This window comes from Vanrija pseudolonga, chromosome 2 (genome assembly GCF_020906515.1).
Source record: "Vanrija pseudolonga chromosome 2, complete sequence".
NCBI classification, from domain to species: domain Eukaryota; kingdom Fungi; phylum Basidiomycota; class Tremellomycetes; order Trichosporonales; family Trichosporonaceae; genus Vanrija; species Vanrija pseudolonga.
Window position 1 is genome coordinate 78,161 of NC_085850.1, and position 13,664 is coordinate 91,824.

The 13,664-nt window shown below is 61.6% G+C and overlaps 5 protein-coding genes across 5 annotated transcripts; 3 read left to right on the forward strand and 2 right to left on the reverse strand.

Moving 5' to 3' along the window:
- The first annotated feature begins 411 nt into the window (after positions 1-411).
- Positions 412-2,620, forward strand: SCO3172_2 (Baeyer-Villiger monooxygenase). Its single transcript, XM_062768304.1, has 10 exons — positions 412-499; positions 550-607; positions 644-696; positions 753-767; positions 821-906; positions 942-1,260; positions 1,308-1,391; positions 1,429-1,936; positions 1,981-2,247; positions 2,286-2,620. The coding sequence occupies exons 1-10, from the start codon at positions 462-464 to the stop codon at positions 2,562-2,564; spliced, it is 1,707 nt and encodes a 568-aa protein (XP_062624288.1). The 5' UTR covers positions 412-461; the 3' UTR covers positions 2,565-2,620.
- A 14-nt stretch (positions 2,621-2,634) lies between these two features.
- Positions 2,635-3,719, reverse strand: LOC62_02G001807 (uncharacterized protein; the record flags this gene model as incomplete). Its single annotated transcript, XM_062768305.1, has 5 exons — positions 3,495-3,719; positions 3,401-3,460; positions 3,126-3,366; positions 2,803-3,083; positions 2,635-2,753 (listed from the first exon to the last, which is right to left on the reverse strand). Exons 1-5 carry the CDS (start codon positions 3,526-3,528, stop codon positions 2,635-2,637), a joined length of 735 nt encoding a protein of 244 aa, XP_062624289.1. The 5' UTR covers positions 3,529-3,719.
- Positions 3,720-4,001: 282 nt separating this feature from the next.
- Positions 4,002-4,736, reverse strand: LOC62_02G001808 (uncharacterized protein; the record flags this gene model as incomplete). The annotated part of the gene is made up of 1 exon (XM_062768306.1): positions 4,002-4,736. One exon carries the CDS (start codon positions 4,734-4,736, stop codon positions 4,002-4,004), a length of 735 nt encoding a protein of 244 aa, XP_062624290.1.
- Positions 4,737-5,849: 1,113 nt separating this feature from the next.
- On the forward strand, positions 5,850-7,433 carry YOR378W_2 (Drug resistance protein; the record flags this gene model as incomplete). Its single annotated transcript, XM_062768307.1, has 1 exon — positions 5,850-7,433. The coding sequence occupies one exon, from the start codon at positions 5,850-5,852 to the stop codon at positions 7,431-7,433; it is 1,584 nt and encodes a 527-aa protein (XP_062624291.1).
- A 4,702-nt stretch (positions 7,434-12,135) lies between these two features.
- LOC62_02G001811 (uncharacterized protein) lies at positions 12,136-13,412 on the forward strand (the record flags this gene model as incomplete). The annotated part of the gene is made up of 3 exons (XM_062768308.1): positions 12,136-12,262; positions 12,302-12,434; positions 12,488-13,412. 3 exons carry the CDS (start codon positions 12,136-12,138, stop codon positions 13,410-13,412), a joined length of 1,185 nt encoding a protein of 394 aa, XP_062624292.1.
- Between the last annotated feature and the right edge of the window lie 252 nt (positions 13,413-13,664).

A 13,664-nucleotide genomic window follows, 5' to 3' on the forward strand; every position in this document is an offset into this window, starting at 1 on the left:
CTGGCCGAGGTAGGTGAGAAGAGGCGGGGCGGAGACGCGGCTCCGTCTCCTGGAGCAACAGCAGTCGCCGGAGGGGGTCGATCATGCACCAGCAAGCAACTCTAGCGCACGCCAAGGAATCGGCATACCGTAGATATGGGCGCCGGATACGTGAGCTTCCTGATTAATAGGTTCAGAACCGCAGCACGAGTGGTGGCGACGCGTCAGGCGTGGTCGCCTACCCCAGAGTCAGCCCCACAAGCCACCTCAGGTCCCAGCTGGCCCCACAGCGGGCGGGTCAACCTGTGCTTCCTTGGCCGTCCTGCTCGGTGTTGGACCCGTGGCCGACCACCGATCTGTGCTGCCCTTGCCGCAGATAACCGGACCGCTCCCTCAGCGCTGGTTCATACTAAATACCAGCAGCGGCGAAAGGAGGCCCCCGCAACTCTTCCTGCTGTCAACAATCACCCAACCTCGAAACAATGGGATACGGTCCATCCATTGCAATCATCGGCGCGGGGTAAGTCGAGACTGCAGGAGGACAGTGTTGGTGCACAGCTTACACTGCAGTGTCGGCGGCCTGTCCATGGCCCTCGAGCTCGACAAGCGCGGCCTCACCAACTGGACGGTGCGTGGGGCCGCCTGCGCCAGCTGACACGAACAGATCTACGAGAAGGCCAGCGGCGTCGGCGGGACGTGGTATGTCAACCGTTACCCGTGAGTCGCCTCGACATTGACCCCGACGCGTCCCACGAGAGCTAACCTTTGCCCAGTGGATGCCGCTGCGAGTGAGTCACCGCCGTCCATGCGAACTTGGTCCCACGACTAACGACTCCTCTAGCGTCCCCGCGATTGTGTACAGTCACTCGCAGCACCAGTCGCCCAACTGGACCCAGTCGCACCCCCCGCGCGAGGAGCTGCAGCGATGTGAGTGCTGCCGACGTTCGACTTGCTGACGGCAGACTGGGAGAACCTGGCCAAGAGCCAGAACCTGAGCAGTCGAATCCAGCTGAACACCGAGTTTAAGAAGGCCGCGTGGAACCCCGAGTACCACGAGTACACGATTGACCTGCACAACAGCGACAAGAAGGAGGACTTTACCATCACGGCCCAGATCCTCATCTCGGCGTGCGGCGTGCTCGCCCGCCCCCAGCGCATGGCCCTGCCCGGTACCGATGACTTTGAGGGCAAGCTCATCCATGCTGCCGAGTGGCCCGAGGAGCTCGACAACAAGGCGTTGAAGGGCAAGACTGTTGCGGTGGTTGGCAATGGCTGCAGCGCGTGAGCACCTGCCAAGAGTCCTTTCCTTGCCGCTGACACAAACCCAGGAGCCAGATTGTCGGCGCCCTCTCCGAGGATCCCGAGATCAACATTGTCAACATTGCGCGCACCAAGCAGTGGTACGCCCCCAAGTAAGTGCGCGCGTCCTTCCGCCGCTGACATGACCAGCGGCACCGCCAAGGACAGCCGCGACCGCAACTCGATCCCGTTCAGCCCCGAGATCCGCGAGACGTGGCGCCGGTACCCTTTCCTGCTGTGGGCACTGCGCTGGCGCATCGTCGCGATGCTTGACCAGCGCTGGAAGTGGTTCATGGAGGAGGAGGGCGCGTCGTGGCGCGCCCAGGTCGAGGGCGAGACGCGCGAGTGGCTCAAGAAGACTGTCCCGCCGGAGCTGTACGACAAGGTGGCGACCGACGACCCGTGGGGCTCGAAGCGCATCATCTACCACGACAACTACCTCACGGCGCTCACCAAGCCCCAGGTCAAGCTGATTGAGGGGCGTCTGAAGAGCTTGCGCAAGAACGCCGTCGTCCTCGACGACGGGCAGGAGCTGATCGTCGACGTCGTTGCCCTCGCTATCGGCTACGACTCGGAGGGAATCGACCTCGACATTGCCGGCACGACCGACAAGACGACAAACTACACATCCAAGGCGCAGCTGAAGCAGTACCTCGGCGTGAGTCGGACGCTGAAATGCCGCACAGAGCTAACACCACCCAGACGACCATGCCCGGGCTGCCCAACTACTTCATCCTGCTGGGCAACAACATGGGCCTCAACCACATGTCCATCACGGCGGTCCTCGAGATTCAGGCCGAGTACGTTGGCAAGATCATCCAAGGCATGCGCGACTACCAGCTGCCGCAGATTGAGCCCAAGCTCGAGGCTGCGCTCAAGTGGGACGGCTGGATGGAGAAGCGCTTGGAGAGGACGACATGGCAGCGGGTTAGCAACTACTGGCGCGCGGGTCGCACCGGTCGCATCTACGTAAGTGCTAACGAAGTGGTCTGCGCTGACACCTCCAGACCCACTACCCCGGCTCCGTCCTCAGCCTGTGGTGGTTCTTCCGCTGGCCGGTCTGGAAGGACTTCAAGGGCGCCGAGCCCATTGTCCGCCGCCAGCGCCTCAAGCGCGTGCTCTTCCTCCTCGCGCTCGTGGTGGCCGGTTACTTCGGCCGGGGCCGGAACGGTCTGGGCCTCCGCCTTGTCCAGGACGCCGTCAAGGGCGGCGAGAGTGCCGTCCAGGCCGGCAAGGCGGCGGTGCAGGTGCTCAAGAGCAAGGTGACCGAGCTCATCGGGCACTAGGTCAAGATTCAGGTCAGAAGTCTGCGTGGAAATAGTATGCATTGGGTACATGGACAGCTTGTCGCTCCGTCTACTCCTTTGGCCATGGCACCGGCTTCGCATTGTGCGTGGCGATAAAGTCCTTGACCGTCTTGGGCACGGGCACCTTGTTGTCTGGGCTGTCGATGGGGTCGAGGAGCGTGAGCTTGGCTAAGAAAGTCAGCATTGGCGAGGGTGACCCCTATTTGTCCCAACGCACTCGGGATGACACCAGCCCAGAGCTTGGAGGTGACCTCGTCGTCGTCTAGATCGCGCTTCTCCTCGCCGGCGCACCCGCTGCTGATCTTGGCGCTCGCGGAGAGCACCTTGATTTTGAGAAACCCGGTGGTCGTCATCTCGGCCTTGGACGGCTGGCGGCACTCGTCCCACCGGCCAACACAGACGCCCTCCACGATCTGTCGCGCGGCCTCCATCTTGGCGGCTTGCGCGTCGGGTGTCGTCTCGTCCCAGTCGAGTACTTCGCCGTGGAGCACGGCGCAGCTGGGAAACAGGTCAGCAAGGACAGTAGAGCGGCCAACTTACCGATAGTTCATGTTGCTCGCGTACGCGCTCCATGCCAACGCCAGCCCGTCCAGCAGCGTCGCGGTGATGCACACGCGCGACTCGGGCGGCAGCATCTTGACGAGCCGCGCCTTGTGGTAGCCGTGGATGTAGACGTAGAGGCCGTCCTGGGCTTCTTCGATCGCACTGACCATCGGGATGCACTGCGGCATCCCGTCCAGGTCAACAAACGACACGTTGACAAAGTGCGACTCTTGGATGACTGGGGTCAGCGCGAACGACCAGAGGCAACTCACTGGCCTTGATGGTCGCGACGTCGTACTGAGCATTCTCACCGTATCGGCCGACCGTGTTCTCTGTTGGTCAGCAGAGGCAGAGTGGGGCACTCACCATGGGTCTGCGGGTACTCTGTGGTTGCGGTCATGTTGTCTACGAGTGGTACACGGGGCTGGAGAATCGATAGGCAGAGAGAACCCACGTATCGCAGCCGCTCTATATCACCCGTCGACGGAGGGGACAGCCCTTGCCGCCGGGTACAGGCGATGGCGATAGGCTATGGCGGCTCTTGGCCCATCTACTTCAACCTGGTGCGGGGCAACTGCCTGAAAGACAAGCAGAAGGGAGGCAGGGTGGGGGGAGGGGGGGGAGCTCGACGCTCACCGACGCATTGTTGTTGCCTCGTGATCAGGCTGAACGAGTTGACGATAGCCGATATCCGCCTGATTCCGACGACATGACTCTCCCTGCGTTGCTATCAAAGACCGCGCTGCATGCATGCTGCAGTTTGCTGCCTGCTCATGCAGTCCGACGTGCTCTGTCAACTGCCCCGAATGCATCGCTAGAACACCCGCACGCCGGCGGCCCGCCATCCGATCCCTCAACCCCGCCTCCACCACCTCAGAACGCGGGGTTACGTCCATCTTGCCAGCCATCATGCGCGGGGTTCTCGACGTGCGCGCGCATGAGAATGCCAGGCCAGGTAGCCTTGGGGTGCTTCTCGCTGCTCGGCCAGATGAGGTTGTCAATCTCGACGTTGAGGCAGGGGTTGCCCTGTGCGACGACCGCGTCGGCGAGCACGCGCTCGACCTCGAGCCGGGGCAGGTCGGCCTCGATGATCTCGGCATACGACGCGGCATCCACGCCGGGGACGAGCTCATTGCGCTGCGCGGGTGGTGTAAAGTCGGCCTTGACACCCAGCCGGACGAGCCGGGACAGGGGGTCGATGCGCTCGGCCACGCCCGCGCTCGTGTGGATCGCAATCGCCGTCCAAACATTGTGCGCGTCGGCCTCGTCGATCCCCTGCTCTAGGCAGATCTTCTTGGCAGCATCGGCACCCTCGACCTCGAAACGCTGAGGTCCGTCATGCTCGGCCGCGGTGCCGACGTCGTGCGAAATCGAAGCGATGAAGAGCAGCGCTTCGGCGCGCGCCGTGTTATCGGCCCACCAGGTCGGCCACTCCTTGAGGCTGAGGGACGCGTGTGTACCGTAGTGCAGCGCGTGTAGGTAGACGCGCAGAGAGTGGTTGAAGATTGCGGTCGGGAGGATCGAGTGCGCGTGCTCCAGGGCTGCGGTCGATGCTGGGTCTTTGGGCAGCTTGGCCTCGATGGAGGGGGGGAGGGAGAGGGCGGACATGGTGGAGGGGGAGGGGGAGGGGGAGGGGGAGGGGGAGGGAGGGAGGCAGTTGGAGGTAGAGGAGGTGCTCTTGTCTCTCCGGCGTCCGGCGTGAGTAGAGCGTGAACACTGGACGTTTTACTTGGGAGTGACCTGTGCGAGTTGGATCGAGTCGTCGTCGCGAGTCGGAGTGCGCGCGCCAAGAACGACGACATTGCGACATCAAAAGTACGCGCGCGGCACTTGGCTTGGCCCACCCACCCAGGGACTAAGTAAAAGTCTGGAATCGGCGACTCCGGTGGCGCGGATGTCCCTCCGCATTCCACACACCTCGTGCAGCGAGCAGTTTGCGACAACGCATCTTTCACGCTGCAGCACAATCATGCGACGCGGGACGCCAGCTTCGCAGCAGCAACGGCGATCACTCGCCGCGCGCTCGTAGAGACGACTCGCGACGCGCCCGCAACCACCCAGCTGGACGATACCCGGCAGCGCGGCGACACCCCCCTCGATGAGCCATTATGTTTCCCCTCGCTGCGCCATTTAGGCATCCCGAGTGTACCCTCACCGTCGCAGAGCTAATCAACAGCTTGGGGCCACCGGTCATGTTCCTAATGCGCTTCTAGCCGCCTGAGGCATTATCTCGGCTCTACTCTAGGACGCGACGCGCTGCGGGGACTCGCCGCGCCGCGGCTGCCCCCGCCCTCTCGCTGACTGATATCCGCCGCGTGGCATCAGGGCACTCGGCGTCCTTGGCCCCTTGCGAGGTCGATCATCGCCGTGTTGCCTGGACTCCGGTCTGCGCTCCTGCATGTGTGTGTGTGTGCGAGTGCAGACTTCCACTCGCCGAGCCTCCACCACACTCACCGCTCGCACCCACTTGCCCGCGGGTCGCGATATCGAGTACCGATACCACTTTGCGCGTTCGCTGCCTTGGCATGGCACGACCATCCTGCCGGGACAGACGCGTCACCAGTGCCGAGAGGTGCCGGGGTGGCACCGAGGGACAACGCATGTAGTGACTACGTGAGAGCGCAAGCACGCACGCCGCCAAATGACATAAAGAATGGTGTCTGGCAGCACGTGAATGGGAGCCACGGCAAGGACACTCACCCAGCCCCTCGCCCTGCCACAATGCCACCTGCCGACACAACACCCTCCGCGACCGACCTCACACTGGCAGCTTCGGTCATCGACCTGGGCGACCAGCTCACCCCAGCGCGCAAGTCTGCCGAAGCCGTGCCCAAGAGCGAGGTCGATAGCGATGTCGCCTCGCCCTCCGAGTCCAACGCCCTCGCGTCCCTCGGACGTGCACGCAAAAACTGCCTCATGGTCGTCTTCTGTCTGGCCATGTTCATCGACTCGGCGGGCCTGTCCGCCATGTTCCTCATGACCGCGCCCGTGGCTGACGACCTGGGCATCGCGCTCGCCAACCAGCCGTGGGTAATCGGGTCGTACGTGGTCGCGTTTGCCTCGACGCTGCTGTTCGCCGGGCGGCTCGCGGACCTGTTCCCCCCGAACATAGTGTACACTGCCGGCTTTTTCGGCCTCGGCGTGTTCCACCTCGTCATCTCGTTCATGACCGACGCGTACTCGTTCTACGTGCTGCGTGCGCTCAGCGGCCTGCTCGCGTCGCTCACCGTGCCGTCGGCCATCAACATGATCGTGCAGATGTACCCCGACCCCCGGGAGCAGGGCGCCAAGCTCGGCATCTTCGGCACGGCGGGCCCGCTGGCCAACACAGTCGCGCTCATCCTCGCGGGCGGGTTCGTCATGGCATCCTGGCGTTGGTACTTTCGCTTCATCGCCATTCTCGTCATTCCCTTCTCGGTCGGCGCGTGGTTCCTCATGCCGCGCACCAGGGCCGTGGCCGAGGACGTTGGTGGCGGAGAAAAGTGGCGGCGCATGGACCTCGGAGGGGTGAGCATCATGATCGCCATGCTCGTGTGCTTTATTTTGGCCATGACACAAGGGCCGCTGGACGGGTGGCACAAGCCAGTGTTCATCGCACCCATTGTCGTCTCGGCCATCCTCCTCCCCGTCTTCATTTTCTGGGAGCAGCGCATGCCCCGTGGCTACAGCCTGCTGCCGCACGACATCTGGCGCTTCCCCAACATCTTCCCCCTCATCATCCAGGCGACAGTGCCCATCCTCTTCTTCTCGGTCTACCAGCTCCGCATGGCGTCCTACTTTCAAGACACGCTGCACGAGTCGGCCATCATATCCGCCCTCAAACTCTTCCCCATGGGCGTAACGGCTTTTCTTGGCGGTGTCATCATTCAGTTTGTGCCAATCCTCACTACCAAACCGCGCATTGTCCAGCCCATCGCGACCCTCTTCGTCTTCACTGGCGTCATAGTGCTCGCCTTCTCCAACGGCCAACACTACTGGCGCTGGATCTTCCCCTCGGAGCTCGTCGGTACCAGCGGCTGCATCGTCATCTTTATCGGCATGAACACGGCGCTCATCCAGGCGTTTCCACTCGAGTTTGCCGGGGTTGGGGGCTCGTTTGCCAACGTCATCTTCCAGCTGGGTGGCATTGTCGGCATCGCGGTGCAAACTGCCCTTGTCGCTGGTGATGGCCATGTCGCCGACTGGAAGGGGACGCAGAACAGCTACTTCTTCTCTGCCGGGTGGATCCTTGCCGCGGGTATCACCTTCGTTCTGTGGTACAGGCAGTCCAAGATGCCGGGGTATGTCGGCACGGACGCTGCCTAAGCTAACCTTCCGAGCATAGATTACTGTATGCACAATGATAAATGATAGTTCTTCATAGCCGACACCGTACAATCTTCCACTAGAACGTCCACAACTCTATCCCCTCTCCCCCTCTCGCCTAAGCCGAAGACTTGCTCATCGTCTTGACAACAATGTCTTCCTCCTTGGTGTCCCTCGTGTGGTGGCCCTCGGGAAGCGCCGCATGGTGAAGCTCTCCCTCGGTCAGGTCCTCGACGTGGACACCATTCTCCTCCGGCTCCTCGGTCTTGAGGATGACGATGAGGGCGAGGGGCAGCGACACGATGATCATGACCCACGACACGATGAGCTCGGTGAGGTAAGGGGTGCTGACGGCATCCATGCCGAACGAGACAGCGGCGCCTGCCGACTGAACGCCCTTGTAGAAGCCGGTGAGGCGTGCGAGCATGAAAGGGTCGTCGGTGAGGAAGGACATGATGTTGTAGGCCAAGCCCTGGAACATGGCGTCGCAGATGTAGTAGGATGCCATGAGCACCAGCACCTGGGGAGCCTTGCCCTCTCCCCAGTCCCATGCGAGGTACTCGTGCGAGTTCTTGGTGCGCTTGAACTGCACTTGCCAGGCCACACCGCCAGCCCAGACCGCGAGCTCGAGAACAAGGACGATGGCCCAGCAGGTAATGAGACGGCGCTTACGGCCTCCGGGGAGCTTGTCGAGGAGGAAACCGATAATGTTGGCGCCGACGACCTGGCCGATGTTGGTGACAAACGAGTTGAGGGCGCGGGTGCGAGCGTTGAACTGGTAGGTGACGATCGAGCTCTGGTACGCGTAGAAGAAGTTGGAGGTGAAGAACATGGGGAAGAGAAGGAGGAGGCGCCAGTCCTTCATGAACGACCACCAGGCCTTCATCTCAACCAAGGGCGACACTTCGGTCTGAGTCTCGACCAGGGTACCGTCACCGCGAACAACGTAGTTGGCAGGGAGGATGAACCATGCGATGAAGAGAGACAGGACCATGATGATGACGAAGACGAGGTAGACAGTGGTCGAGACTGTCGGGAGGTTGGCGTGTACCTGGATGCCGAGGGCAATGGCCGCACCAGTGACTGCGCGCTGAATGAGCTATGTCCCTCCTCGTTCTTCAAGGCCGTGTCCACTTACCAGCACCGAGCGAGAAGATGCTCCAGAACAGGGAAAAGGCGCGGCCCTTGTCCTTCTGCTCGGGGTACGACATCATGATGGCACCTTGAGCCGACCACAAAAGTGCAGCGCCTGCCTGTCAGCCTCCTTCCACTGTTTCACTCTGTCAACTCACAGAAACCAAGGATGGCGCCAGAGACATAGACGAAGGGCTTCATGCGATCACCGTGCACGTTGAACGCCCACAGCGATCCATTGTAGATCGAGTAGCCCATGGTTCCAATGCAAAGTGTAAGTCGCACACCGAGGATGTTCGAGATCGAACCGGCAATCAAACCTGGGGAGTTAGCGACTGCGAGTTGGTCCCAACCTACCAGTGAGGGCGAAGAAGGCGTAGAGAATGCTGCTAGAGATATCGGCCATGATAATGTCCTGTGTGCCGCCCGCGCCGAGGCCACCAATGCCGGAACTCATGCCGACTGACGCGAAACACACCATGCCGAGGACAAAGACCTGCGTCCATGGCGAGTTGTCTAGTGGTGTGAGTGGGCTTCAAAAGATCTCGCACTGTCGTGCCAACCGTCCACTTACAGCGAATGCCGCAGATCTTGACCTGCGAGAGGCGCTCGCCGAGTCGTGAAGCGAAACCCATTGTGTTGTGATGTTCAAGTTGGGAGCGATAAGGACAACTGGAGATCAGCTTGGTCGTTTAAGAGCTCGTCCGACATGGTGGAGGTTTCTTTGTTGACGACTGTGGACTCGAGGTCGGAAAACACGGCGGATTCGGCAGAGTGGGGGCGATCGGTCTCCGTTAGATAGTCGATGGAGCACCGCACATGAGCAGCTGGGGGGGACGATACGTGGGGTAGCAGCCATGATGTGAGGGGGGCCAAGGTGGGGTAGTTCCAGTTCTTTTCCCAGTCCCAGTCCCTCGGTACGAGTGACGAGTTCCGCAGCCCTCGTGCCCAGGGTAGGGTGCCTGTGGCGAGGTCCGCCACCAAACACCTGCTGCTCCATCGCGCTCCAGCTCGCCTCGCTTTCTCGCCTCGCTTATGGATCTCCCGACCAGCTGACTTCTTTTTTTGCTGAGCGGCAGGCTCGCCGATGCCGCTAGACGCGCGCGATCCAGAACCAACATGTGGGCGGAACGCGCTAGCCACAGGGTGGATGCCGAGATTGCGAGGGACGGGTACGTACCTGTGGTAGGCACATACCCAGCACAAGAGGATGTGGAGCAACCACAGCCGAGGCTGTCGTTCCCACCCGCCGTCCCTGCTCCGAGCTTCCTCGGATTACCACTTTTCCCGTCGGTGGTCGCGCCGAAAGCGCCATGCTGCGGACGACGCCTGACGTCAGGCTCGTGACGGCGGCAGGAAGCCACGGGATCGGCGTTTAACTGGCCTGGCTGGTGCTTGGCAGTGGACGCCTGGGTAGCCGGCCGGTCCTGCCCTCGGCCGGCCCCTCACCACCATCCACACTCTATCCGATCGACCGGAGCGGAGTGACAACCGCTCCAGCTCCTCTGCGTCGGTCAAAGCGCCGAGAACACGTGCATACCGCTGTTCACCGTGTGCACGCCGCCTCGGTGTGCTCCCACCACAGCTGATCCGCGAAACGTCTGCCGATCTCTGGCGGAGCGGCAAGGTCACAGCCTATGACGATAAGGTAGACAGCCATGCTGCCTGTAGCGATAAGGTGGGCAAAATGTCTTTTGTCGAGGTGGATCCGTCTGCCAGCTGCGAGGAGAAGTTTTGGGGTAGAGCTCTAGAGCGTCATCGGCCGGTCCAGTCACATTCCCCAACTAGAGCCTCAGCCAGACACGCTTCGTTTGCACGGCGAACGCCGCCACCGCTGATCTCAGTAGCTTCATGTCAGAAAACCCTTGTTCTCGGACTTCTTCTTGGCTTGCTTGGCCCCACAGGTTCATTGGCCCGTGTCGTGAGCGTCCACCCGGGGGTTGTAGCCGGAAATCCGGCGCCGGCATGCCCTATGTTATCCAACACCGTGTGGTGCTCGGACCCTGGGCCTACTGAGCCACGCCGCTCGCTTGGGGGTAGAGCCGATGCCTCAGATCAAGCGTTGAAAAGTAGTCTCGATTAGGTGGGGTATAGACCCAGGCAGCGCCGGCGTCCGAACCGTCGCCGAGCAGGCTGCGCCCCCACTCGGCTCTTCGCCCCCCACTCAAGGTGTCGCCGACTCCATCCCGCCGACCTCCACTGGAAAGCTCGTAGTGGTGATAAGGGATAAGAATGAACACGGGGTCAACGGCGTTCCTTCCGAGTGGACTACACTTGGCAGCACTGCGGACGGGAGTGAACGACGACGGTGGCCCGTTAGCTACATACGGCGACGGTGGCACAATTGCGACACATGGAGCGCGCCGCGACCTCAACTGCTCAGCTGGCCGCTCTTTCACAACCCACATTCACTGACCAGCTAAACACGAGGACGGAAAACAATCGAAAGCGCACAACGGGCTGAGGTGTGACGGCTGAGGGAGATCGACATTGCTGGACCAGGGGGCGGTAGCAAATCTCCCGCCACGGCCGATCACGCTGGTGCAAAAACGGCTCTTTGGCTATCGCCGTCATTTTCAAAGCAGTGGGAGCTCAAGCCGAGGGTGCAGGAGAAACGATTACTCACTTTTGAAGGGGTCGGTGAGTGGGTTCATAAGCGTTGGTGGTGGTGTGACTTGACTTACCACTCTATGGTTGCCGGCGGCGACAAACAATGATCGTGCCAAGGGCGACCCCGTTAACCACACGCGCCTGCTCGCACGCACAGATTAGAAATGTCTTCATCTTCTAATTAGGACAAATCGAGCTGCATTAGCACCCCGCTGTCCACACCTGCTGCATAGCAGCCGGTATCCACTCAGGCCACAAGGCCGCGATTCCAACACGCCGCTCGCCCGGGCTCGAGTTTGTCTCACTTTCTCACGCCGTTAAACCAGTGCTCTCGCCTGCAGATGCAATGATTGTATTGCACAGTAGCACTTGGTCACCTTTGACACACTCACTGACGCAGCAAACTGCGAGAGGCAAGGGCGAGTCCCAACGGCGCGGAGGATACCGAGCATTCCGCGCCGCTCGTCATTTTGCCCATGGCTTGCCCGTCGCTTCCCACCAGGGGTCCCACCGCCCTCCTTTGAGCCACGTCAAAAGTGCCAGCGGCGGCAAGGCGCGGCCGTACAAAAGTTGACTGACGGGGGGGTCGAGGTGGTGACAAATCCCCCTATCACGGCGAGTAGTTGGCCATTTCCCCGCAATTGCACCGCAGTAGGTGGCCGAGCCAATGCATGCCTGGTCCAATTGCCGGTACACTATTGATGCACGCCTTCTAAGCCCTCTGCGACTGGGTAGACTGCCCAGCATCGCTTGCACGACGGCGCCGAGGCGAGAGTGTGCTCAGTGTGCGCACGCATCGCGAGATCACCCCCCGCTCCCCTTTGTCCCCACTCCCCTCGCCATCCAGGTGTGTGTGTGTCGCGCATAGCTGTCGCACCTTCTGTCCAGTCACTGCTTCTGTCTTGACTCTTCTTGTTCACCCACCCCACCACCCACCACCACCACCACCACCACCACCATGGAAGTCCTCTGCCGCCTCCCTGGGATGATAACCTACCAGTTCTCGGCACGCACCCGTCGCTTCCCAGCCACCCGGGACGCCGTGTACGAGCATGGCGCAGCGATCGTTGACCGCTTCGAGACGCGTGAGTGCCGGCTCGGAGAATTGAGCTGACGCCTCCCAGACGGCATGAACGTGGAGTGGCATTACAACCCCGCGACGTTCATGCACGCTGTCCGTCTCACCGTCTCGACCGACCAGACGACTCAGTGGTGCCGCTGGATGGAGAGCGTGTTGATCAAGCTCATCAGCCAACCGTGAGTGGTGGCCTCGGTGCTGAGCGAGTCCCAAAGCACGGCTGACACTCCAGGTACTCTGAAACCCCCGAACCTGTCTTGATCGTCGAGGAGGACGAGAACGAGGACGACGACGGCGGCTGGGGAAGCAACAAGCTGTGGAGCCTGCAGAAGTGCCATTGGACCACGTCGTGGGAGTGGGCCAATGACGTGGATGCCAACCGCCAGTACGACGACTACGACGGCTACAACGACGGCGCCGACGACTACAACCACGGCCCCGAAGATTACAACAACGGGGCCGACGACTACAACAACGGGGCCGACGACTACAACGACGGCACCGACGGCTACAACGACGGTGCCGGTGACTCCAACAGCGGTGCCGATGACTGCAACGACGGTGCCAACGACTACAACAACGGTGGCGACCGCTGCAACGACGGCGTCGACGACAGCAACGACGCCGACGACTTCAACAACAGCGCCGGCGGCCACGACACCGGCCCGAAGATGCTCCCCGAGTCTGCGGACGACGACGACGACGACTACGACGACGAATTCGACGACGACTCGGAGGCGGTGCGCGACTGGGACGTTGACGACGACCACAACGCCAACGACGGCGCCGAATGGGTGGACATTGTCGAGATGGAGGAGCCGGTGTCGTCTGGCGAGGAGGAGACGCTCGACGAGGACGCCGAGGGCGACGATGACGCCGACGGTGACGATGACCACTACGGCGACGACAACACCACCTTGGAGGGCAACCAAGCGGCCGACTACATCCACCAACCTGGCGTCCAGGCCAACTTCAACTTTCCTCCATCCCACCCCGTCCACCAGTACCACCAGTACAACAGAGGCAACACACACACCAGGGGCGGCGGCCCGGCGTTCCACTACCCAGTCCCCTTCCGCGGGTACGACTACCAGACCGCCGACGACGGCAATCCCCAACCCCAGGCCGGTGGTAAGACCTTCCGCTACCACACGTAGGGCATTGCCTTGGATTGCAACGCTCTTGTAGCATAACATTAAAATAGTGTTGAATGCGACTCAAGCATGCATAACGTGCATTCTGCGCCGTGGGTGCCGGACGGCGGGCCTTTGGCTCATCGACGCGCCGCACCCTCCGACGCCGAGATGATTTTCTCCACCGACAGGGGCTGTCGTCTCGCTCCTCTGTCGCTCCAAAGAGCTAATGCATGCCAAAGGAGGGCGTTAAAATTGTCCTAATGGCCGGGCGGA

What these genes read in the sequence shown, in the direction of transcription:
- SCO3172_2 (XM_062768304.1), top strand. Translation starts at nt 462, where the DNA reads ATGGGATACGGTCCATCCATTGCAATCATCGGCGCGGG. An exon ending in GCGGCCTCACCAACTGGACG is followed by an intron (nt 608 to 643) that starts GTGCGTGGGGCC and finishes TGACACGAACAG; the next exon opens with ATCTACGAGAAGGCCAGCGG. An exon ending in GCGCGAGGAGCTGCAGCGAT is followed by an intron (nt 907 to 941) that starts GTGAGTGCTGCC and finishes TGCTGACGGCAG; the next exon opens with ACTGGGAGAACCTGGCCAAG.